The sequence below is a fragment of the Zootoca vivipara genome, chromosome 11 (assembly GCF_963506605.1).
Source record: "Zootoca vivipara chromosome 11, rZooViv1.1, whole genome shotgun sequence".
In the NCBI taxonomy this organism is placed as follows: domain Eukaryota; kingdom Metazoa; phylum Chordata; class Lepidosauria; order Squamata; family Lacertidae; genus Zootoca; species Zootoca vivipara.
Genome location: NC_083286.1, coordinates 31,830,739 through 31,856,047, shown reverse-complemented (window position 1 = coordinate 31,856,047; position 25,309 = coordinate 31,830,739). Strand labels below are relative to the sequence as shown.

Sequence of the window (25,309 nt, the reverse complement as noted above, 5' to 3'; positions counted from 1 at the left end):
TGGATGAACACAGAAATAGCCAAAAGCCACCCAAAGGCACAACACTATTAGTGCCCAAATGCCTGGGAGAATAAAAACGTTTTTGCCTGACAATGAAAAGGTGACAACGTTGGTGCTTGGCAAACATCCCAGAGTTGAATTCTGCAGACAAGGCACAGAAATATCATAGCAGCATTTATTTCATTTTATTGTTTGGTAGTGCATTTTATTGATGAACTCATATGGGATGTGGTGAAATTCCCATGTGTAATGTTTCATGGGATTACACTTACAATTGTATTACCAAAAGAAATTCAATGTTTCAGGTAGTGGTTCAGGCACTCAACAGGCACAATTCAAATAGATACATTCCTTTTTATTGATGTTTGAAAATGTAAATAGCTCCATTAAATCTTTTCCCTAGACCAGAGTACAGTACTAAGTTTTACAATATCTGAGGGTGGCATATAACAATTGTATGAAGTTTCTTCTAAATGCACTGTGAATGGTATCTGCCCGGCCTTCTTATCAAGTTAAAAAAACAACGATATTGAGAGAGTTCCCCTTCAAATCACATGCATGGTGTGTCTTCCACAGCTGCAAAATAAATCTGCTAACACAAAAGCTGTTCTAAGGGCACACAGCTTACATGTCTTATAGAATAAACATTTCAGCACTTAAGTAAATAAATTGGTAACAAAGATGAAGCTTCTGGCAGATTTATCATCCTGCCGTATTAGTTCTGTGGTAGTAAGAAACGTCCTTATACTTTTGATGCCAGATGTTCTCATTGGGAGAGCAGCGGTTCATGGAAACAATCCCATTGTATACAATGGGATTACTCATGTGAGAAATTGCTTGTGTAGCTTTATACTTATGAATGTGTTTACACCTTCCAAAATAAGAGCACAGATGAAAGAAGCATATTTCAGTGTTTCATTGCAATTGATGATCTGACAATTTGTATTCATTTCTTTTTAATATGATGGAATGAGCACCTGTGTTTGTTTTCCGGTTGATGTCGATGGCCTATTAACAAATTGGTGATTAATATTAACATTCTGAAAGAGTATTTTGAAAATTAGTTGGATCCAGAGAAAAACTTCTGGAAGCAGCTCTGCAGAAATTGGCTTCCCCTCCCTGGGAAGTCAACATGATTCATACCCAATGGCATCTAGGTTTTTTTTTCTCTCTGAGTCCAGCATAGAAAAGAGTTTGCATCCAGCTACAATTTTTTCTTCCAACCAACTTGTAAATAGTTTATGTATCCAGCCTTGTTCTCACCAGTGAAATCAAAATAACAGTGTCAGAGATCAAACCTGTTGGATTCTTTGGGTGTCTGGTGCTATAAACCTATAGTAATCCAATTCCAGGAAAAACCTATGACCGAGGTCTACTGTATGGATGCATCATGTGGTCAGATAAAATGAGTCTGGTCCCTTCATATTGTAAGATTCTATTCAGTGCTCATATAAACACTATAGACTCCAAGTCACAAACACATTCATATTCCATTATGGTGGGTTTTCTTCTCAATGTACAGCCAGCAACTTAATCAGCCAGCATCAAGGCATCTGCATCCTACTGATGGATTTCAGACACTATTACAACACCCCCAGTCTTTAGCAAAGGTGAGACATTACTATACCAAACTGTATGGGGAGGGCTTATAGGGAACAGCCCCGCCTCATCAGGTCGAGTTCCTCTCAGAGCAGTAAGTCCAGTAGCGGATCAGATTACAGGAGTCAGGATGGAAGCAGAGAGGGAGGGACAAGGCTCTAGCAGCATCAAAAAGCCTCAACACCGAGTAGAGAGAGAGGCAGCTGGGGAGGAAATGATGGGAGAGCAGTCAGAAGGACGGCCCTTCCCCCCGGTGCCTGAATTGAGGCGCACGGCACCCCGTAGGACAAGAGAGAGGCGCTTTGGGGTTTCCAAGCTGTTATGCTGGGCGCGAAGCAGAAAGAAGCCATTGCAAGGTTCTGACTCAGACTAAGCAGACATGTTTTCCAGACACTTTGCACTGTAAATAGAATGCACAATAAAAAACACCTTAAAGACAAGCAGGTGTGGAGCGTCGTTACTCAAGAGTAGCCGCAAGAACCTCTGACACCAAACAATCATGTACAAATTGTTATTTGCCTCCTATTTGTCCAAGTTTGGAACTACTATTGGATTGTGATTTTCTCAGCACCCTCCATAATGACATGCAATCAGGAAAATAATTCTTCCATATCTACAAATATCACAAAAGACAACACCCCATGATGGCAAGTAATTATCACACAGAGAGGCAACCTTCCACATATACAAAAAGGCAAGATCCTTAGTCAAACCATTGAGCAATTAGTGGCAATTAGGGTTAAAGTTTGCATTAGAACTCATCCAGTTTCAACCTAGTCCTATGCATGCTTGCTCAGATGTAAATTCAAGTGCATTCCATGAGACTGACTCCCAAGCAAGGAATATACTAGGATTGCAGCCTGAATTTCCTTATGAATAAAGCATGTTTTTGACTGAAGCAAATAACTTATTCCAGAATGGGTAAAAATTGATTAAAATGTATGTTTCTCACCTGCTGATGTTGGCTCTTCTTCATCTAGCACTGTGAATAGAAGAAAGAAAAGATTTTAAAATTATAAATACACTGAAGAAACTCAAAGAATCTGAATGCACAGGACCCTATTTAAAAATATATTCTAACCCTTTAAATTTGTAATTATTAAAACAAAGGCACAATGTGTAAGTTTTATATACATGCATGCATTCATTCATTGAAAAACCATTTCCAATGCTATTTTAAGTATATTTTGGGGTACAGTCAGTAGCAGATGGTGGGGTGGGGTGACAGAGCTCAACAGACATGCTGTTTATTGGGTTACATCTGTCCAGGATACATGCCTCTCTTCTCAGTCCACATGCCTCGCCTTCCTTCAAAATTTGCCTCTCTTCTCAGTCCACATGCCTCGCCTTCCTTCAAAATTTGCACTCCTCTGAATTTTGAAATGCAGTTCTGCAGCCAAGTAATGTGTGCAAAAATGAATCTACCTGGGCAAAGTGTGCAGAAATATATACCTGTATTTTCCGGCGTATAAGACGACTGGGCGTATAAGATGACCCCCAACTTTTCCAGTTAAAATATAGAGTTTGGGATATACTCGCCGTATAAGACTACCCCTGTTCCTACGGTCGTCCGTGGGTTGGACATGCCCGCGCTGCCCATTTCCAAAATGTTCGCAGCACCAGAAATCACTTCTGCGGCTGCGTATAAGATGACCTGGCGTATAAGGCGACCCCCAACTTTTGAGAAGTTTTTCCTGGGTTAAAAAGTAGTCTTATAAGCAGGAAAATACATATTTATTTGTGACAATAACATACAACATTTCTAGATTCAGGTAGGTAGCCATGTTGGTCTGACGCAGTCGAAATATATATTTTTTAAAAAAGATGTCCAGTATCACCTTAGAGACCAACTAAGTTTGTTCTTGGTACAGTATTTCATTATATTAGGGAAAATTAGGGACCTCTGAATTCTGTGTTTCTGGAATGTACCTTAGTGTACAAGGGTAAGAGCCCTAATCCCATTTTTCCTTTGGCCCTTCTTGCCCCTAGAAGGTTGCCCATGAGTGAATGTGGACCTTGGGCTGAAAAAGTTTTCTCACCCCCACTCTAAGGCACTGTTTTGATGAACTGATGATGCACGCTTGTTTGCTGTCTAGCCTAGCATAAAACCCAACTACAATTAAGGAAGTCTGCCTCTGTTCTCTTTTCGGCTTGGTTTTTGTGAGTTCTTCTCAAGGGTTTTCAAACACGACATTGCTAAGGCCAGACAACTTTCCTATACAATCTGAATTGCATTTGCTACATGTATATAATACATAGGCAGTTCAATTCACAGTTCTATATATTATTACACATGACAATTGTACTGGTCACTGGAGTTACTTCTAATTGCATGTCAGGGAAACATTCTTTCCTGGAAATATCAGAAAGAAACCATGAAGACTGATGAAATTTTGTCTGGCCTGCTTTCAGGCTTCCAACCACTTTTGATCCAACTGTTTTCAAATGGTTGAGAGAGAAAGAGAAAAAAACACCAGTGTGGTTTGTGATTTGCTATTCAGACAAGCATGCCGAGTAACACACAGCATCTGCCAAACTGACCTCACACAATTCCACTGTCCAGATAGCATATAAGTGAACTTTTATGTTATGGGAAAGCATAAGAAATCTGAAAATAAATAAGGATAATCAATAGTAGCTAGGCAACCAATGTTTAAAATAACTTAGACCAGAGCCAATGAATGATGGAAACAGAAAGGTAAATCAAAATTGTCTCATTGCCCTTCTTTGCCCTTCCCTGTATAGGGAAGTTTTTAATATTTGATGTCTTAGTGTGTTTGAAGTTGCCCACAGTGGCTGGGGCAACCCAGTCAGATAGGTGGCGTATAAATAATAAATTGTCATTATTAATATGCTAAAGTTTACTACTTCATCTCACTGATGGGATTGGTAAACTTGGCTGATGTTGGAAACCTGGTGGACCCATATTGTCTCATCCTCTTTCTTCCTAGCTGAGAAAACTAAATCCAGTGTGTGTCCTGCCACACGTATTAGGTCAATAACATATTGGGGCAGGCCCAAATTATTGTCATGGCATGTCAGCCTCATCATGAATATTGATATTCCCCAGGACCAACATCCTGTGAATTTTCAACACCAGATCTGAGACTATCTTTGTCAGCTCTGCTAGGGAGACCACTGAGTGAGTAGTTCACTTGCAGGAAACTATCTTAGGTCCAGTACTTTCGGCTTCCAAAGGATAACTGTGTTTCAGTTTGCATATTATTTTAGAAAGTGGAGGTGCTAACTGTGTGCAAAGATGTGAAGGTCACCTCTCAAATTTCATTCTGCCTTACAAGAGTGTGTGACCATTCCTTCTGTTACAGAATGTCTGTAGGAAGTCAAATGAATGGTACTTTGCAAGAAATTGAATTCACACAAAAGAGAGGAAGGAGAAAAAGTCATAAGAATGTCAGGATCTTCCTAGATTTCCTAGCTGTATAGCTCATCTAAATGTGTTTTTATATATAAATACCTTGCAAACTCCTGTGCCTTTTACATTAAAAACCAGTGGCCAGATAAGAACCAAAAAACAACAGTGGTGTTTTCTATTTAATGCCTGTGCAGTTTTTAATTCAGTACAGTATATGAGAGCTGTGAAGTTAATTAGGGTCTCTAAGACATCCATATCTTTATTAAGTGCTAGCATACCATAAAGGAAACTTTAGAATACTAATGAAATTATTCTCATTGAACTTACTGCCCCATTATGTTAAATAATTTCATAAGAATTTTTCATTTGTACAATAAATAAATGTTCTGATGTGTGAGAGAAATGGGGATCAGCTTTTATTTAAAATCAATAGTACACACTATAGTGTGTGTATATATATATATATATATATATATATATATATATATATATATGCATTATAAACTGACTAAAGCAAAAACCCAATATAGCTGCAGGTGGCAAATTGCCCTGTCTAATCTTGGAAGCATGCTTAAAATGATGTGTATTATTTTAATAGGGGTTTGGGAAGTAATTTTCATTAGTGGTTCACAGAAGTGTAATATTGACTAAAGGCATTCTCAGCATTTAGCTCTTCCATTAATACTTTGGAAAGAGATACAACCATCATATACAGTAAGCAGATAAAGAACATATGTAACAAGCCCATTCTGTGCCCAATAAGCATGGGGGCACCTTTGCCCTGTGGCTCTGTGGCCTATAGATTGCCCAGTATCTTCTTTGTGTGATGTGTTCATGGGAAAAAGCTGTTCCATGAGCCCTTGCTATGGAGGTAAGAGGAAAGCCTATATAAGGCTGCTTCCCCTGGATCTCACAGCCCTTTTGCTTTGAGAGCTTCCTGCCTTTGGGTTAGAGGATTCACTGGGCAATTTTGGGTTGTTGGCTGACAGGGCCAGAAAGAATTTTCTCTCTCTTGACCTGATTGGCACTTGATTGGGTTTTTTCCCCAACTTTCCCTCAGTGAAATTATGGCTTTCCTTTGCATGAAGGCGAAAATGGCATTGGTCAGGTCCCCGCCCCCCCAATAAGGGGCCTGAGGGGAGGATTGACCACGGCAAACCATAGTGTGAGCTCGGTATCTGCCTGGTTGGAATCTGCACTCTGGTCCCCCAGTGAGACCTTGCTTGCTTGGCTTGTACCACGACAAGGTTCAACACTGGTTGACTCCCGTTGTAGAGGTTTGGACTGATCCAAACCCAGTGGAATGCCATGCCAACCCTTATACTGCCTGTTGCTGTCAATAAAGATTTGGCTTGATTTTATCCTATCACCATTGTACAGTCTGGTTTTTTTTTTTTACCACTCTCATGGGTCACATAATGTGCCTGCCTGGGCAAAGCAAAAACCAGAATGTGAATTATTCATTCACAAATACCACCCTTACAGAAATTCCTTAATCAACTCCCCAACAGTCAACATTGAGCTTCCCTGGAAAGGAAGCAAAGTGGATTTTGGAAGAGCTTTGCATGCTTTGCATAGAAAATGTGACATGTTCAATCCCTGTAACTTCCAGGTAGTACAAGGAAGAATTCCTGTATGAATCAGGAGTTGAGAAAATAAGAATTATTGTGGGGGGGGGCTACCCAATTTTGTCCTTGCTCAGGGCACCATATTTTCAAAGTCCACCCCAGTCCCCAGCTATGAATAACTACATCCCCTGAAATCCCCTGAAAGGGAAAATAGTCATGCACCCCCATAACCTTCACCTGAAATGTCTGTTCAAATTGGGATCTATTCATACCATCGCCTGAAATAAAAATCAATGGGATGATTGATTCTTAGTACATTACAGTAGTAATGGACACAGTCGGGTTGCACATGTTTGATTTTACTAGATCTGCCAGCAGAGCTCAAGATAATATCGACTACCAAGCATTGTCATTTTGTGTGCTGCATCTGCTTGACAGTGTGTGTCCTGCTGTTAATTTTTCTCTTTTCAAACATTTTTTTAAAAAAGTATTAGAACCTATCGTTGATTGTCGCTGTGCTTCATATGTGATGTCGATATTCAGCTGCATATGCCTAGCATATTAAAAGAAGAGGTTGTGTGTTATCCTTTGTCTAGGATGTGGGTATACCTTATTTATAACAGGCTGAAATAAAACACAAGAGCGGAGCTACAAATGTTGCTCAGAAGTCAATACATACATTGGGATGATGGACTACAACTTCCCCTGTTTATCTAATACTCAGAGCAAGCTGCCTTGTCCAATATCCAACAAAAAATGGACCGGTTGCTGGAGGTGACTGATGGGGGAAGCTAGCAGGAATGGAGCAGCACCCAGCTGGAGCTTCTGGGCATCTGGGTGTAAAAGAGCCACAGGGAGGCAGAGAAGCAACAGATCTGGCGAGATGGAGCTTGGGAGAGCTAGGCAGAAGCATGCAAGAATTGGAAAGACCAGCCAAGACTTGTGCCTGTTTGTTTCCCCCTCTCCAAGGCTCCCTTCTTTGGTGAGTGGCTGCACTGGCAGCAATCTCTCCCTTGGGTCTACAAACCCAAGAGCACAGTAGTGTGATTCTGCACTGTGCAGAGAGAGGGGAGGTTTCCCTCCCTGGCAGGACTTCGCAGGACCAGGGGCTTGTAATGTTTGCAACCACTAATTACCAGAGAGGAGGCATATAAAACAATATTTGGTTCATATAACAAAAAAAATACATCATGTACTTTTCTTCTCTTTTGCTGTAGAATATGAAAAAATCATTCTGGCCTTTTAATATATTTTTTTAAAAAAATCATATCACAGAGGGAAGAAGATATTGAATACTGTGTAAACAATTGTTTATTCGTCCATTCAATAACAATCACCTCCCATGGTTCCTGAAATTTACTTCTGGAGGAGAGGTCATTGAACATTGATTTCATAAAAGGCAAATTATTCATTATCAAAATGAGCCAGACATTATTTATCCATTTTTGTACTAAAGGAGATTTCTTTTTCTTCGATTTTTTAAATTGGAAACAATGCATTCTCCAGCAAGGACATATGTTTTACAAGTACATAGATACAATCCAATGCAGCATGCACAAACCTGCTTGGACTGCATGCCTAGAGGCTTTCTTTAAAAAGCTAAAATCAGATTATTATTTTCAGATACTTGGTGGTTAATAGGAAAACTGTGTATTCATTCCCTCCTCCTTGTCTGTGAGCTGATGGGAAGCCAAAGATAAGCACATAGAAAGAGCCTGCTGGATCAGGCCAATGGCCCATCTAGCTCACTGTTCTCACAGGGGCCAACCAGAAGCCTACATGCAGGTAGGTCAGTATCTCTTGACTAAGGTGGCATTTCCTAAAGTAACAACTCATTCTGACCTTTCCTTTTTACGTATCTTTATACCACTGTTCAATAAAAGGTTATGAAATGTCTACAAGGATGTCACAAATGAAAAACAAATACTGTACACATAATGTCAGTGGCAGCCTGTGCGGTGAGGCAGAGTCGTAGAGCCTGGGGTAATTTTTTCCTATGTCAGGCCACAAGCCTATACAGTGGTACCTTGGGTTACAAACTTAATTCGTTCCAGAGGTCGATTCTTAACCCGAAACCGTTCTTAACCTGAGGTGCGTTTTCGCTAAGAGGTCTCCTGCTGCTGCTGCACCGCCAGCACACGAGTTCTATTCCCATCCTGGGGCAAAGTTCTCAACCTGAGGTACTACTTCTGGGTTGGCAGAGTTTGTAACCCGAAGTGTTTGTAACCTGAAGTGTTTGTAACCCAAGGTACCACTGTATGCAGTTACTGAATCCACTGCACTCAGCCAAGAAATGTGTAAACCCTCCAAGGATGGATTGTAAGTCAGGTGTAGTGCAAATTATTTGCATGCAGAAGGTATTGTGTTCAATCCTTGGCATCCCCAGTTATAAGGATGAGGTAGCAAATTATGGAAAAGCCATCTGTCTGAGCCCGATAGTCCCTTGTTGGAAGCTGCCCAGAGTGGCTGGGGAAACCCAGCCAGATGGGCGGGGTATAAATAATATATCATCATCAACAACAACCTTGCCTTCTGTGTACACAACACTGGGCTAGATAGACAATGAGATTGATGAACAATATATATGGAAGATTATCTTAGAAGTAACTGTGCAAACACACCAGAAGCTAAAAAAATATATGGCTGAATGTGTTTGCACATACTGTATTGGGACCAGTGAGAGCCCAAACAGTTGTGATCACACTGAAAATAATACCTTTAAAAAGAACTTAAAAGTGGAAGGTTGTAATGAGATGATTCATAAACTGTATCCAGCAAAGGAAGTTTAGATTAAGCTCTTCATAGCTAATTCATCATAGTTTTATTAAATTACCCAGTGAAGAGTAGAAATGTGGAAATCCTAAGTAAGGAAAAAATGCTTTCTCCATTAATGCACTACAAAATATATTCTGGATGCCCAAAGAAAAATCGTGAGTAATTAAGAGGCTGACCCTGAAAGGTGATGAGTGCATTCTTAGCAATGACTGACAAGCACTTAGCAAAGCTATTAAAAAGGAATTGGTTCCTAAAATATGCTTCAGGAATTAGAAAGAAATCATTAATTTATGTATGGCTCTAAAATGGAGCTTTGTAAATTACCTGGCAAATTACTCATGAGTAGGTTGAGTGAAGACAATTTTCATTAGCCTTCCTTTATCTTAATGAAAGAAGCCGCTAGAAATCAAAAGTTTATAAGCCCCCTGTGACTTAACCTTTGCACAAAAATGCTTTGAACAAAACTGTCAGTCAGCATTCCAGCACTTCTCTCCAACTTTCAATTTTCATTAGTGAAGGAGTCAGACCTATTGATTTTATAAGGTGTTTTATTAGAGTTGCTTTTAAAAATAAGGACTACTTGAAATTCAGCTCTACTAGCTTTGCTTTCCCTCTTTATATTTTAAAGTGTTTTGTTCACTTTTTATATAAGTGCACCAGGCGTATGCAATACTCAGTATGAGTACCTATTAGTGACCAAACAATTTAGCAAATTTAGTCACTCAGTTTTATTTCTTTCCTTCCCCTTATTTTGTTTCATTTCTAATGTGTCTAAGTCTCCTTTCCCTACAAGTCTCCAGGTTACAGCAATATCATGTACCATTATAAAAACAAATAAAACACTTGCAATTATATTTGTGTGCGTAGTCATTCTTGCCAGAGCAGAACACTACAAATGCAGGAAGAGATGGGTTCCACAAAACCAAATATGTCAAATTTCAAAGGCCAAGGTAAAGAGACATGTCATCAGCATGCAACAAAAGCAATACAACGAAGGTGACACACACACTTCTTTGGGGAGTTCCACAATTTTTCCACAGATAAAACCCTCTCCGCAGCCACGTAAGGGAGCCCCCTCAAGAGGATCAGCTGAGATGGAGATATTTAGTACCTAAGTCATTTAGGTCTTTAAACACCTGTTTGAGCACCCTGAATCAGCTACACTCTGGCAACCAATGCAGCTGTTTTAAAACAGGGGCAATACACGCTCTACATGGAACCCCAGCCAGGAATCTGGCTGCTGCATTTTTGACTGATGACCCTACTCCCACCATAACAGATTTTACAGGTTTTGATTATTTTGCTTCAGTTGTGACAGCTGTTGAAATGTGAAACGTTTATTCCTCTGCTATTTTACAGAACGGTCCTGCACACCAAGAAGACATATACCACCACCAATATAGGTGCAATGCCCAACCATTCATACTCTTGTCCAGCCCAGAACAGGGGAAGAGTGTAATTCTTACACCATTTAATCTTTCATAATTATATAACTCAGGGCAGATTCATACCCAAATATACAGCTCATATCCAAATATAAAATTCACGGAGGTGCAATTCATGTGTGAAGGTCATCATATGCAATATTTGCTCCAACAGAGCCAATCCTGTACTTTCACCATTTTGTTTGCACCGTACCAACTTCACCACCACCTTAGCTCTTCTCCTCCACCTCCCGGTAAACAACAGATACATGACCAACCAGAAATCTAGTGAGCAGTTCCACACCACTGTTCACTACTGAGTTCAAGTTTCCAAACTCTAAAAGGTCATAAAGTGGTCACCTCATTTTCCAGTGAAGCTAGCAGCTGAGTTAAATGGGTCACCGTAAAGGAAAGCATCCCAGACAGAAACATGATAGATCTTTGAGCAAACATTTCTGTAATACATAGGGGAGACAGGGAGCACTTTTACATAGAGTCTGACAGCTAATGCATATGCTTGAGGTGATTTCTTTTTCTCCTCAGTCTGAGAAGATTTCTTTTGATGGGAAATGGGTCATCCAACTCATTTGCCAGAAGCAGAATTGGCAGTTTTGCATTTCATCACAAACCCTTTCCATGATGTGTCACAAAGGGGACAAGCACTGTCACAAGTAGGGCGAGAGAGTACTTTGGCCCTTATATAAAAAGTAAAAGGAATGGTAACTGCAAGGATCATAGCCAAGAAGCATCACATTGAGCATTGTTGGCAGACAGGGAGATTTCCCTCCTGTAACAAGATTTGACATTCAACCATTGAATAAGATTCTTTTTTCCAGGAGGAAAACCTGTATCACTCGGGTAGGTGGGATGCATTGAGTCTCGTCTTTGCTAGGATACTTTTTTCTCTTCAGAGGTTTAAGGAAAGCAAGCAAGCAAAGTCAGGCTCTTGATTTCCTACTTCAGTCACTTTCATTGTGTGTATACAGTATACAATCCAATTACACGGTCTTCAAAGTTACCTAGAGTAGCAGACATAATTCAGATCTATTGACTGAGAGTGATTACATATATTCCACCATCAACTTCCTATGTTTGTGTTTTTGTAATTCCCTACTTGTTTTGCCTCACTGATGCAGTGAATGGTTGGGCTTTCCAATCTTGACCAGATTATTCCCTTTATATGCAGATGCACCTACATATAAAGTATGTATGAGGAATATACCACTCAGGCACTTCTTAATTAATAGTGCTGTGTATGGGAAAACCTATTTGGCTTTGTTTCATTGATTAAATTCAGGATGGCTTGGACACCCTAAGGTTCCCCCCCCTTGCTTTTTAACTTTGGAAAACTCTCTATAACAAAATATAAACAGTCTCAGATTTAGAAACTAGCTGCATCTTTGTGTGCATGCATAGATGGCAACAGTGATAACCATCTAATAAGTATTTTTTTGATTCTTTACATATAAAGCTTTTGGCTGATAGTTCTGACAAAGAGCAGTGGCATACCTAGGGGTTAGATTGGACCCTGCCAAGAGTGCAGGCCCAGGGGGTGGCACAATAATCATGTTGCTCCACTCTGGTACAGAGTGGCTAGAAGCACGTCTACTCCTCTGCTGCTCTGGGTGGTCATGCAAGGTGTGCTTGCCTCATCTGAGGAATCTGGTCACTGGCATAGACCATCACAGCAACCCTGTGGGGTCCTCTGCCCAGTCGCCCAGTGATGCTATTAGAAGTGTGAAAACTCTGAGTGACTTCAGCGGCACCAATACATCTCCTTGCCAAGGGCACAAGAGATGGAAGGGGAGCGCCAATGCAGCTCCTTGCCAAGCGCACAAGGGAGCCTAGGTTCACCGCTCTTAAAATGGTTGCTTGAAGCTTTCTCATTGGAACCAAATTGTCACATCATGACTGAAAGCTGATTCATAAACCTCGGACGGCCACTTTTAGCAAAGCAAGCAAACCCCAATCTGTGTGCTGTGGGATCTGCACATTCTCTGTTCATGGGCAGGCATGTTTGGAGAATTCACATAGGCATACTTCCATCGGCTAAGGGCCTTCCGGGAATTCCTGTTGCAGGGATATTTTTAAAATAACTTTCTCCAGGTAGGAGAAAGACTCCTGCCTGAAATCCTGAATTACTGCAATACTGCACTAGTCAGATTTGGTAAGGGTCAGCTGCCTATGTCCTGTATAAATGCTTGAAACAAGCCAATAAATAAATAAATAAATATGAATTTAGCTAGTTCAAAATGACAAAACAATATGTAAAAATAAGACAAGCCTGCTCATAGCCAAATATGGTTCACCACACTAGACCTGTTTCATTAGAAACCAATTAAGAATTTGAGTGTCCTTCAGTGCAAATGCTTTGCAACAAGAATTTAAATTTCAGGACTACTTGTTCCAGCTTTTTAGTACCTTTACCTGTAAAAAAATATTCTCATTAAGGGACTTTGTTAAATATTAAATTTTAATTTAACCCCCGTATTTTAAGAGTCTCTTTTAATTACTTTAGATTTGCCGACTTCAGGAAAAGCATAATAGATCAAAAAGAGAAGTCCCGATTTAATATGAAATATATTCAAGGAACTTAAATGAAAAAGTGAGATGATGATATATTCATCAAGGTGGCACATTCTTTCATCTTATAAATATTCCATGCTTCATGCTGGTAGACTTTAACTTTCCTTTGTACTGAAAAATGACAGCTTCATCATATGTGTGATGCAAAAAAGGTAGTTTGCACCCATCCCTGTATGCACATGTGTTGATTCACATAACAATCAGAATCTATACATGTATTTATAGCCTATATTAAAAGATATGTAATACGATTTGCCAAATGGGAGTGCAGTATCTGACCTTGAAGACGAAACTAAAAAAACACATCCAATTGCATCTTTATTCCTGTGCATGTGCCTTCAACCCAGGTGGCACACTCCATTGTCTCTCAAGACAGATGGATGCTAACAACATTGGGCCACTGCAACTATAGAATGGATGAGGTAACTTCATACATCATTTCAAGATGGAACTCTTGCACCATAGTTTGGAATCCTGCATCCTACAAAATCAGGTGATAGCAGAAGCCCAGTGCTGTGCTACTGTCTTATGCTGTGTTCATGATTTATACCTATTACCATTAGGCGTGCAGGTTAAGTAACATTAAACTCTAGATCAGTGGTTCCCAAATAGCTAAGTACGGCAGACCCCATGTTTTTCAAAAGCCAAGCCAACATTTTTTAAAAATGTTGATATCTCTATGGCAGTTTTTTGTTATGTGAATGATTGCCACCGACCCCCTGGATGGGTCATGCAGACCTATTGGGGTCCACGGATCCCCAATTTGGATCCACGGCTCTAGATAATATGGTTCAATGGGGCAGGGGTAAATGGTAATGTGTGCAACTTCAGTTCAAAATGTGGTAAACAGGCACTAGATGTGGGGGGGGGGCTTCTTATTCTGTTGAGTGAGACCCTGGACTCCTGCGCTGACTGTATCCCTGATTCAGGGCAGTCTCAAGCAGATCGCGCGCCCTGGTACTGAGGGGCGGGGATTGCTCCGGCGCCCCCGCCCTTGCAGGGCACAGCATGGTTTCCGCGCGGCGCCCTGCCTACTGGCCCGGCGCACTGCGCCACCGGGGGTCTACCTAGAGCCTGCCCTGCCCTGATTGCCACCTGCCCAAAGTCTACCCTCCCTAAGGTACTTGTGTGTTCTTTTGCTAGCACACCTGAGCAGACACTTCCTAAAATTGAACTGCTGGAAAAATGGCTTCTATGGCAAAGGGAATTGCTGTTTTAGGGCATAATGGAAAAAATATCCACTGTACTTTTTGCTGCTAACTACCTACAAAACGTGGAAGTGACTGACAGGACTGATTATCATCTCATAGTGATCTGTAATAAATCAATGCCTGTGCATTTCTAGATCACTTTATCCTGATGAAATCTGTGTGAAACCTCAATGACATATTTTACCTGGCTTGTGTTTTTTGTTTTTAAAAAAAACCTCTGGCAAGTTCAAAAGTCCAGCAAGGTCACAACATGCTAAAGATGTACAACAGGTAACTGCAGCTGCTCTTCCTATCACAGTATTTGGACTAACGATTTAAACTCCTCTATAAGTGGGTCAAAGATTTCCCCACACTAAGCAATCATATAAATTGTATTAACATTTAGCCATGACAACTGGAGGCCATATGCTCAAAGAGACTTAATGAAAGTCTAACCTACTTTTCAAAATATACCAGCACTGTGTGTTAATCTCAAGCCTTCCACACCATGTGAGGTCTTGCAGATCTGTAATAAGTCACAAGTCTTCAGTCTGCGGGGTCAGAATGTGCGAGGCAGAGAGAGAAAAGGGGTCAGCCAGGCCACAGTTGGGTTCCCTGTGTGGCAAAGCAGCTCAGCTTAATGAGGACTTCTATTTCTGGACACTCAACTAAATATTTTAAAATAGATCCCAGGGAGGCCAATCAGTGGGGTTTTCTGGGTGAAATAATGTATTTGCTCCTGATGGAAACAAGCCTCCAAAGATCAAAATCTTGTGGGTGAGTTTCAAACTCCCAAAATTGATTTATGGCAAGGAATTTCTTTTTAAAAAATGTCCACAATACAATCATCTGGTAACTGCTCTGCCTGAGGGCTCTGTCCTCTCCCCCATGCTCTTTAACATCTACATGCAGCCGCTGGGAGAGATCATCAGGGGGTTTGGGCTGGGTGTTCATCAGTATGCGGATGATACCCAGCTCTGCCTCTCTTTCAAATCAGAACCAGTGAAGGCGGTGAAGGTCCTGTGAGAGTGCCTGGAGGGGGTTGGAGGATGGATGGCGGCTAACAGATTGAGGTTGAATCCTGACAAGACAGAAGTACTGTTTGTGGGGGACAGGAGGCGGGCAGGTGTGGAGGACTCCCTGGTCCTGAATGGGGTAACTGTGCCCCTGAAGGACCAGGTGTGCAGCCTGGGAGTTATTCTGGACTCGCAGCTGTCCATGGAGGTGCAGGTCAATTCTGTGTCCAGGGCAGCTGTCTATCAGCTCCATCTGGTACGCAGGCTGAGACTCTACCTGCCCGCAGACTGTCTCGCCAGAGTGGTGCATGCTCTAGTTATCTCCCGCTTGGACTACTGCAATGCGCTCTACGTGGGGCTACCTCTGAAGGTGACCCGGAAACTACAACTGATCCAGAATGCGGCAGCTAGACTAGTGATTGGAAGCGGCCGCTGAGGCCACATAACACTGGTCTTGAAAGATCTACATTGGCTCCCAGTACGTTTCCAAGCACAATTCAAAGTGTTGGTGCTGACCTTTAAAGCCCTAAACAGCCTCGGCCCACTATACCTGAAGGAGCGTCTCCACCCCCATCGTTCTGCCCGGACACTGAGGTCCAGTACCGAGGGCCTTCTGGCGGTTCCCTCGTTGCGAGAAGCCAAGTTGCAGGGAACCAGGCAGAGGGCCTTCTCGGTGGTGGCGCCCGCCCTGTGGAACGCCCTCCCATCAGATGTCAAAGAGAAAAACAGCTACCAGATTTTTAGAAGACATCTGAAGGCAGCCCTGTTTAGGGAGGCTTTTAATGTTTAATAGATTATTTTGTTTCATTTTTCTGTTGGAAGCCGCCCAGAGTGGCTGGGGAAACCCAGGCAGATGGGCGGGGAATAAATAAATAAATAAATAAATAAATAATAATAATAATAATAATAATAATAATAATAATAATAATAATAATAATGCTCATATATGTAGCTTTTAACCATATATATTAGAAAACACATCTTTAGGGCTCTACTTATGGCTCTTCTAATCAGAGAAAGTAAAGCAGCAGCAGTTGTGAACATCATTCTTAATGTGACCCTAGAAACAAAACTATATATAGCTGGCACAGTAAAAGGAAGAGGCACTTAGAAGAAAGGAATGATTGGCAAATTTGATACAAAATCAAAGGGTTACTAAGCTTGATCTATTTACATGTCAGAGCTCTTGTGAAATACTTATGAAATAGGAATGTGCTGTATCTTCCTTAAAATTTCAGCAAATTCACCCACAATTTTTTTGGATGCTTTGAACAAGCAGAAATCTCTAAAACAGTACCCAAAATTCACAGGCAATAACTGTTGGCAAACTCATAAGGAAACCTTTTAGACATTCAGGTAATCTTTCAAAACTTTTCTCTACAAATTTGGCATATTAACTCTTCCAGTTCTTTCCTCTGATGCTTTGTCATTCAAGAATCAGAACAATCCAACACCTTTTGGAGGAGGAGGAAGAGGCGCTCACCTCTGGCATGTGGACCAAAGGTATTTAGCACTCTCTGAGAACATGTCCATGGAAGGTACCCCACTATGGGGACTACAGATTAGGGGGACCCGATGCACTCTGACTTGTCAAATATGTCCCCACTCCAGAGCTCCAGCATTCACTCTCTGGAACACCAAGCACAGATGCAGTGATGTCTTGAGCAGCTGTCCAGAAAAGAAGGTGGCATGGACAGTTGACAGTGCAAGGCCTCTATTCTTTTAGCCCTTCTCAAGAAGGAAAAATAAGAGCCAACTAGTGAAGCTCCATGGCATACCAAGGCTAGCTGTATTCATGTTTAACAAGTTCCCGGTGCAACCTGTTATCTGCGTGACTTCTTAGCTGGACAGCTCCCTTGCAACTATAGTAGCCTTGCCACTTACATTTTGCTCCACTCTTTCCAGGCACAGGTCCATGCTTAAAAGTTCTGTTTCTGAGCATCCGACCCCACCCCCGCCCCAAGCTTTTCATATGAAAACCTGCTGTTTAGCACTCAATCAGAGCAGAAATCAATTCGGGGTTTCGGTGGGTTGCCATTTTCTCCGACTGAGGTTTAAAGACCAATGGATCCTTGGACCATGGACTAAGAATTATTATTATTATTATTAAATAATAAGAAATTATTAAATTATTGAAACCTTTCCAATATTTTCCTCTCTTTCCTGGGCCACAACATTCAACAGGAAGGAGTGATGAAAAGACCCACCTGTGCCTCAAGGCCCTTCAGCTTCCTGCCCAGAGTCTCATAGTCCCTTCCTATATGTCAAAGGCTGTGTCTGGCTGTATTGTTTGAACCCACATGAATCAGAAGGGATGGGTTGTGGTTAGTGGGCTTTATAAGACTTGCCAACATCTCTACCACATTGGGAATCTTTGCACTTGGAAGACAGCACACCTCCCAGGACATCCTGTTTCCTCTGCACACTGTTGCCTCCGTCCCCCTCAGTAGGGAGTCACCTCCCACCACCCGATGCCTCTTCCTCCTCTGGGCAGCGGTAGGAATCATATTGTACATTGTAGCTTCCATAGCCACCTTGGTGTATTCTGAGGTGTCCAAGGTGAGAGCATGGAATCAACTTTGCAGCTCCAGTGACACAGCACAGCTCCTGACAGTCCTGCTTCTGTGTGTGATGTTCATCCAGGGTTTCGTCTCCTGCAATGGGTGATCTCCCCCCCCCCCCGGGGAATCTGCTACTGACCTAAATCAGTGTGTCATTGAGTAAGTTCAGTAACAACAGCTGCAGATGTTTCTTCTTCTTCTTCCGTGCCAGGAAAAGCAAGAGCTAAAATTAAATGCCTTGTTTTTGAAGGCATTAGGGCTCTCATGTTAAATTATAGTCCATTTAGCCATATTTTTGAATAAATCAAGTGGCACTGACAATGCAATTTCTTTATCTGCAGAACCAATCTCGCTCTGCCAAATGTTTTCCTAATTAGAGTGCCTGTGTTGAACAGATGATAAAAATGTCAAATGCTCTAAAATAAAGAAATAGAAGCATGAGCAATGTCTCATCAAAGTACTTCCCCTCTTCTACAAAAGTACATCTGCACTGGCGCTTATATATATATAAGAAACAAAACCAATCTGCTGGAGCACAGAACTTCAACAGCACAATTCTGCTTTAACAAATGTTGATGATTGTTAGATTTGCTTCTCAGGATCAAAACTGCTTGGGGAATAATTGGCATTTCCTGTATTGCTTGCATTTCCTCTGCCTACTGAGAAGTTGACTATGAGGGCCACTCCATTTCTTCTACAGGATTCTTGCCCACAGTAGTAGATATGATAGTCACCCGAACTGAATTCGCCCATTCCCTTCCATTTTAGTTCACTGATGCCCAGGATGTTGATATTTATTCTTGTCATCTCATTTTTGACCACATCCAGCTTACCTCCACTCATGGTTCTTACATTCCAGGTTCCTATGCAATATTTTTCTTTACAGCATCGGACTTTCCTTTCGCTTCCAGGCATATCCGCAACTGAGCGTCCTTTCGGCTTTGGCCCAGACACTTTATCAGCTCTGAATCTACTTGTACTTGTCCTCCGCTCTTCCTCAGTAGCATGTTGGACGCCTTCCGACCTGAGGGGCTCATCTTCCAGCGTCATAACTTTTATATGCCTGTTGTCTTTGTCCATGGAGTTTTCTTGGCAGGGATACTGGAGTGGCTTGCCAGTTCCTTCTCCAGGTGGATCACGTTTAGTCAAAACTCTCCACTATGACCTGTCCATCTTGGGTGGCCCTGCATGGCATAGCTCATAGCTTCTCTGAGTTATTCAAACCCCTTCGCCACGACAAGGCATTGATCCATGAAGGGGCTTGAATAACTCAGAGAAGCTATGAGTCTACATCCCAATTCCAAAGAAGGGCAGTGCCAAAGAATGCTCCAACTACCGCACAATTGCGCTCATTTCACATGCTAGCAAGGTTATGCTTAAAATTCTACAAGGCAGGCTTAGGCAGTATGTGGACCGAGAACTCCCAGAAGTGCAAGCTGGATTTCGAAAGGGCAGAGGAACCAGAGACCAAATAGCAAACATGCGCTGGATTATGGAGAAAGCTAGAGAGTTCCAGAAAAACGTCTACTTCTGCTTCATTGACTATGCAAAAGCCTTTGACTGTGTCGACCACAGCAAACTATGGCAAGTTCTTAAAGAAATGGGAGTGCCTGATCACCTCATCTGTCTCCTGAGAAATCTCTATGTGGGACAAGAAGCTACAGTTAGAACTGGATATGGAACAACTGAGTGGTTCAAAATTGGGAAAGGAGTACGACAAGGTTGTATATTGTCTCCCTGCTTATTTAACTTATATGCAGAATTCATCATGCGAAAGGCTGGACTAGATGAATCCCAAGCCGGAATTAAGATTGCCGGAAGAAATATCAACAACCTCAGATATGCAGATGACACAACCTTGATGGCAGAAAGCGAAGAGGAATTAAAGAACCTTTTAATGAGGGTGAAAGAGGAGAGCGCAAAATATGGTCTGAAGCTCAACATCAAAAAAACCAAGATCATGGCCACTGGTCCCATCACCTCCTGGCAAATAGAAGGGGAAGAAATGGAGGCAGTGAGAGATTTTACTTTCTTGGGCTCCTTGATCACTGCAGATGGTGACAGCAGTCACGAAATTAAAAGACGCCTGCTTCTTGGGAGAAAAGCAATGACAAACCGAGACAGCAACTTAAAAAGCAGAGACATCACCTTGCCGACAAAGGTTCGTATAGTTAAAGCTATGCTTTTCCCAGTAGTGATGTATGGAAGTGAGAGCTGGACCATAAAGAAGGCTGATCGCCGAAGAATTGATGCTTTTGAATTATGGTGCTGGAGGAGACTCTTGAGAGTCCCATGGACTGCAAGAAGATCAAACCTATCCATTCTGAAGGAAATCAGCCCTGAGTGCTCCCTGGAAGGACAGATCGTGAAGCTGAGGCTCCAATACTTTGGCCACCTCATGAGAAGAGAAGAATCCTTGGAAAAGACCCTGATGTTGGGAAAGATTGAGGGCACTAGGAGAAGGGGACGACAGAGGACGAGATGGTTGGACAGTGTTCTCGAAGCTACGAACATGAGTTTGACCAAACTGCGGGAGGCAGTGCAAGACAGGAGTGCCTGGCATGCTATGGTCCGTGGGGTCACGAAGAGTCGGACACGACTAAATGACTAAACAACAACACTGAGAAGTTGATCAATGACTTTATTTGGCTTGCAGGTTGTGTTACTGAGCCTAATCCAGCAAGGACTGCATAAATACAGACTGCTCATTTTACCCATGGCAGGAGACAGTATAGTAAGCAGGAGGGGTCCAGTTGTCAGGAAGGTCGCTGTGCCGCACCACACACAAGACTATTGCTTTAGATGTGAGGAAGTCAGGTTCAAATCCCCAATCTGCTCAGAATTAGCTGGTTGGTTTTGAGCAAGGCACTTTTCCTCAGCCAAACTTGTCTGACAGTAGATTTCACCAAACTGCTCCCTTCCAGATGTTTTGGACTACAACTTTCATCAGCTGGCCGGGGCTGATGGGAATTGTAGTCCAAGGCATATGGAAATCACAAGATTGGCAAAGGCAGCCTTAATCGATTGTTGCGATGATAAAATATTCCAAATAATTCCAAATAATATTACAAATTTTGAAGACCTGCTGTAGCACTGGAATGTGGCCAAGATATCTGCTGAATCACAAGAAGGGGCATATTTTGCAAACATCTTCTCTTCCACTCAAGGAATGACTGCACCTCCCATTTTCAGACTCTTTTTCTACACACTGTAGTGAAACTGCTTGGAACAGAACTGTGTTGGTGGGGTTGGGGGTGTGTGGACTGGAAATGTCTCTCTGCAAGGAAGCACCCCATGGGGATCTCTGCAGCTGGTAGGTGTTGCTCACCAAGTAGGGGGGGGGGGAAATAGCTGGAAAATGCCAAGATCTGCAAGGGAAAAGTTGATGGTGGTAAGAGTTTCATTTCCCCCCCCACAACCTGGAAATAGCCAGTGTCTTATTTTGTTTTATTTGGACTTGTTATTGAAATTTTATAGCTGTGCTGGGGGCACAGTTTCATGTTGAAGGTGCAGGATATACGCTGCATAAAAACAAAGAAATACACCTGAGCAGCAAAAACTGAACTTCACAAAACCACAGAGTGGTGGCTAGAGTGGCCTCTAATGCTTTGTAAAAAGAAAAACACACACACACATACCAAAAAAACAACAACAACGAGAGCACAAATTTGCATAAAATGTGCATAAGCAAATTTATAGGTGAAGATAAAATTGCAGAAATAATTTTCATTATTTAAACAGAAGTACCATACAACTCTTCATAGTGGGGAAAGTCTGTGAGGAGGTGGCCTGTGTGTCTGATGAGTAGGTGCTAATAGGGAAACTTGATGCATTCAGTTTATTTGAATTCCAGTGTGAACTAGCCTGATCAGAACTTATTTTATGTTATATGGCAGCTATTTGTAGAATTCATTAACAGCCAGCAAAGTATATGCCCACCTACAATTCACACATCTTAATGTAGCTGAAAACGAGTAAAGTGAAAAGTCATTTTATATATTATGTAACTTCCTTTTAGACCTGTGCTCCTTTACACTCACTTTTAACTCTTTGTCTTTGTTTTTATCTTTTTAAGTTATGTATGGTATAATTACCTTTTAATTACTAGGTTTTATCTCTTATCTGTTTTAAGTCTTATGTGTTCAGTTTATCCGTATGTTTTATCTTACGCAGGTCTGTGACTGAAATAAAGTTTAACAAAAATATATTTTGGGGGGGGGGGGAGAACAGAATTATCTTTTGAGTTTTTAACTTCTCCAAGGTTTTATAGTTCATGGCTCAAAAAAAAAAAAGCTTTGAATGCATATTCCAGGATAAAATACATTTAGAAAGGCACACATTGAGATAAAGTACATACTAAAATCTAATATATGCAATGTAATAGTTATTTAAAGACACAGTTAAATAAGAACTTTTGTGCATTTTTTTTAAATCACAGATACCTGCAGGCAGAAAAACAGTTATGAATCAATACAGACTAGAAACAGACTGATCCATCCTTAGCTGCTAATTATCAATGTGAAACTTCAACGCCCCTGCTCTCCTTTCATATGGTTGCTTAACTTTAAACTGGATTTGGAGCAGACAGCCATTCAAATATAGGACTCTTAGCAGCACTCATTCACATGTCTTGTTGCCTGTCAACTCACTGGGTAACCTGAGGTAAGCAGCTTATGCTAGTCTCCCTCCCATATGCGATATTATTGTGCAGTATATTAATTAATTAATGATTCCAAGGTAGACTCATCATCAGTTTACACAGCATGAAAACCCATTTCACAGTTACTAAAATATAAATATCCATAGCTAAAATATGCAGTAATAAAATAATTCCATTAAAATGTTTAAATTCATGCAACCAAGGTTAAAATACATGATAAAAGAACCCCATTAAAAGAAACCAATAAGCAAAACAGTATACTCCAATCAAGAGCTCAAGGTAATTACTGTGTATTTACTGTGTAAATATGAAAGTGATACTGATCTACTTTACCGGGCAGCTGAAAGTATTGCTGATATGATATATGCTATGCAATCTGAACACTTGGTATGCTCCCCCACCATTTGGAAGAACGGTGCAATACAAAAGTGACCAACAAATTAGAGCCTGTGGCTGGGAAAAAACAATAATCTTGGATGCTTATAGTCCCAAACCAGAAGGGTCCCTCCTCCCACTGTAGTTTGTACTTTTTTTTTTTTTGCAATTTCATGCACACTGCTTAGAAATGTTACTATTAGTGGTGGTATGTAAGCACCTTAAATAAAAAGAGTTGTATTCAATGCAGCACTAAACAGGACTGTTATATCAGTGAAAGCACCTCCACTTGCCTCCACCCTGCCCCAACACAGTGTTCTGGGGATTTTCCCAAGCCTCTGAAGCAGGTTTGGAGAGGGCATAGGGGCACCAATGGGGACAGGAGATGGGGGGAAATCGCATTGAGGTAGCAGGAATCCTTGTGCTGGTTTCCAATAGCACAACTAATTAGTTAAATATGGCTCTGTGTAAGCACATCAACACCTCACCAACTACCGGTACTACTTCGCTACCTGTTCACATGTGAAGTCATAGTCATCTGTGGTCTGTTATCCTCCCAAAGCTTATCCATTTCAAGTTCCTTTTGGGAAGAGTTACAAGCAACTCAGAAAGTGATTTTGAAGTCTGTGCGAGAAAAGTCTTACCAGACACTTTTATTATGGTTATATATTAATACACAGAGGAATTATACCATTAATACACAGAGGAATTATACCAGAAAGATATGGAGGTCTCGTACACCCCAGGTAGTGTGGTTGCTGACCTTGAGCCAGACATCTTGGAGAGTGAAGTCAAATGGGCCTTAGAAAGCACTGCTAATAACAAGGCCAGTGGAAGTGATGATATTCCAGCTGAACTATTTAAAATTTTAAAAGATGATGCTGTTAAGGTGCTACACCCAATATGCCAGCAAGTTTGGAAAACTCAGCAATGGCCAGAGGATTGGAGAAGATCAGTCAAACATGCGCTGGATTATGGAGAAAGCTAGAGAGTTCCAGAAAAACGTCTACTTCTGCTTCATTGACTATGCAAAAAGCCTTTGACTGTGTCGACCACAGCAAACTATGGCAAGTTCTTAAAGAAATGGGAGTGCCTGATCACCTCATCTGTCTCCTGAGAAATCTCTATGTGGACAAGAAGCTACAGTTAGAACTGGATATGGAACAACGGATTGGTTCAAAATTGGGAAAGGAGTACGACAAGGTTGTATATTGTCTCCCTGCTTATTTAACTTATATGCAGAATTCATCATGCGAAAGGCTGGACTAGATGAATCCCAAGCAGGAATTAAGATTGCCGGAAGAAATATCAACAACCTCAGATATGCAGATGACACAACCTTGATGGCAGAAAGTGAGGAGGAATTAAAGAACCTTTTAATGAGGGTGAAAGAGGAGAGCGCAAAATATGGTCTGAAGCTCAACATCAAAAAAACCAAGATCATGGCCACTGGTCCCATCACCTCCTGGCAAATAGAAGGGGAAGAAATGGAGGCAGTGAGAGATTTTACTTTCTTGGGCTCCTTGATCACTGCAGATGGTGACAGCAGTCACGAAATTAAAAGACGCCTGCTTCTTGGGAGAAAAGCAATGACAAACCTAGACAGCATCTTAAAAAGCAGAGACATCACCTTGCCGACAAAGGTCCGTATAGTTAAAGCTATGGTTTTCCCAGTAGTGATGTATGGAAGTGAGAGCTGGACCATAAAGAAGGCTGATCGCCGAAGAATTGATGCTTTTGAATTATGGTGCTGGAGGAGACTCTTGAGAGTCCCATGGACTGCTAGAAGATCAAACCTATCCATTCTTAAGGAAATCAGCCCTGAGTGCTCCCTGGAAGGACAGATCGTGAAGCTGAGGCTCCAATACTTTGGCCACCTCATGAGAAGAGAAGAATCCTTGGAAAAGACCCTGATGTTGGGAAAGATTGAGGGCACTAGGAGAAGGGGACGACAGAGGACAAGATGGTTGGACAGTGTTCTCGAAGCTACGAACATGAGTTTGACCAAACTACGGGAGGCAGTGGAAGACAGGAGTGCCTGGCGTGCTATGGTCCATGGGGTCACGAAGAGTCGGACACGACTAAACGACTAAACAACAACAATTACATTGAACTGAGATGCAGCATAACAGTTCGTATTATACCTCTGTTCAAGGATCTGCACTGGCTCCTGATTTGTTAC

At 41.6% G+C, this 25,309-nt stretch overlaps 1 protein-coding gene across 1 annotated transcript in view; it reads right to left on the bottom strand.

The window, feature by feature from the left end:
* EDIL3 (EGF like repeats and discoidin domains 3) overlaps positions 1–25,309 on the bottom strand; it is a 237,998-nt gene that overhangs the window by 120,878 nt on the left and 91,811 nt on the right. Inside the window, exon 3 of the mRNA XM_060280211.1 lies at positions 2,552–2,581. Coding sequence (XP_060136194.1) covers positions 2,552–2,581 — 30 coding nt within the window. The remainder of the gene's footprint in view (positions 1–2,551; positions 2,582–25,309) is intronic.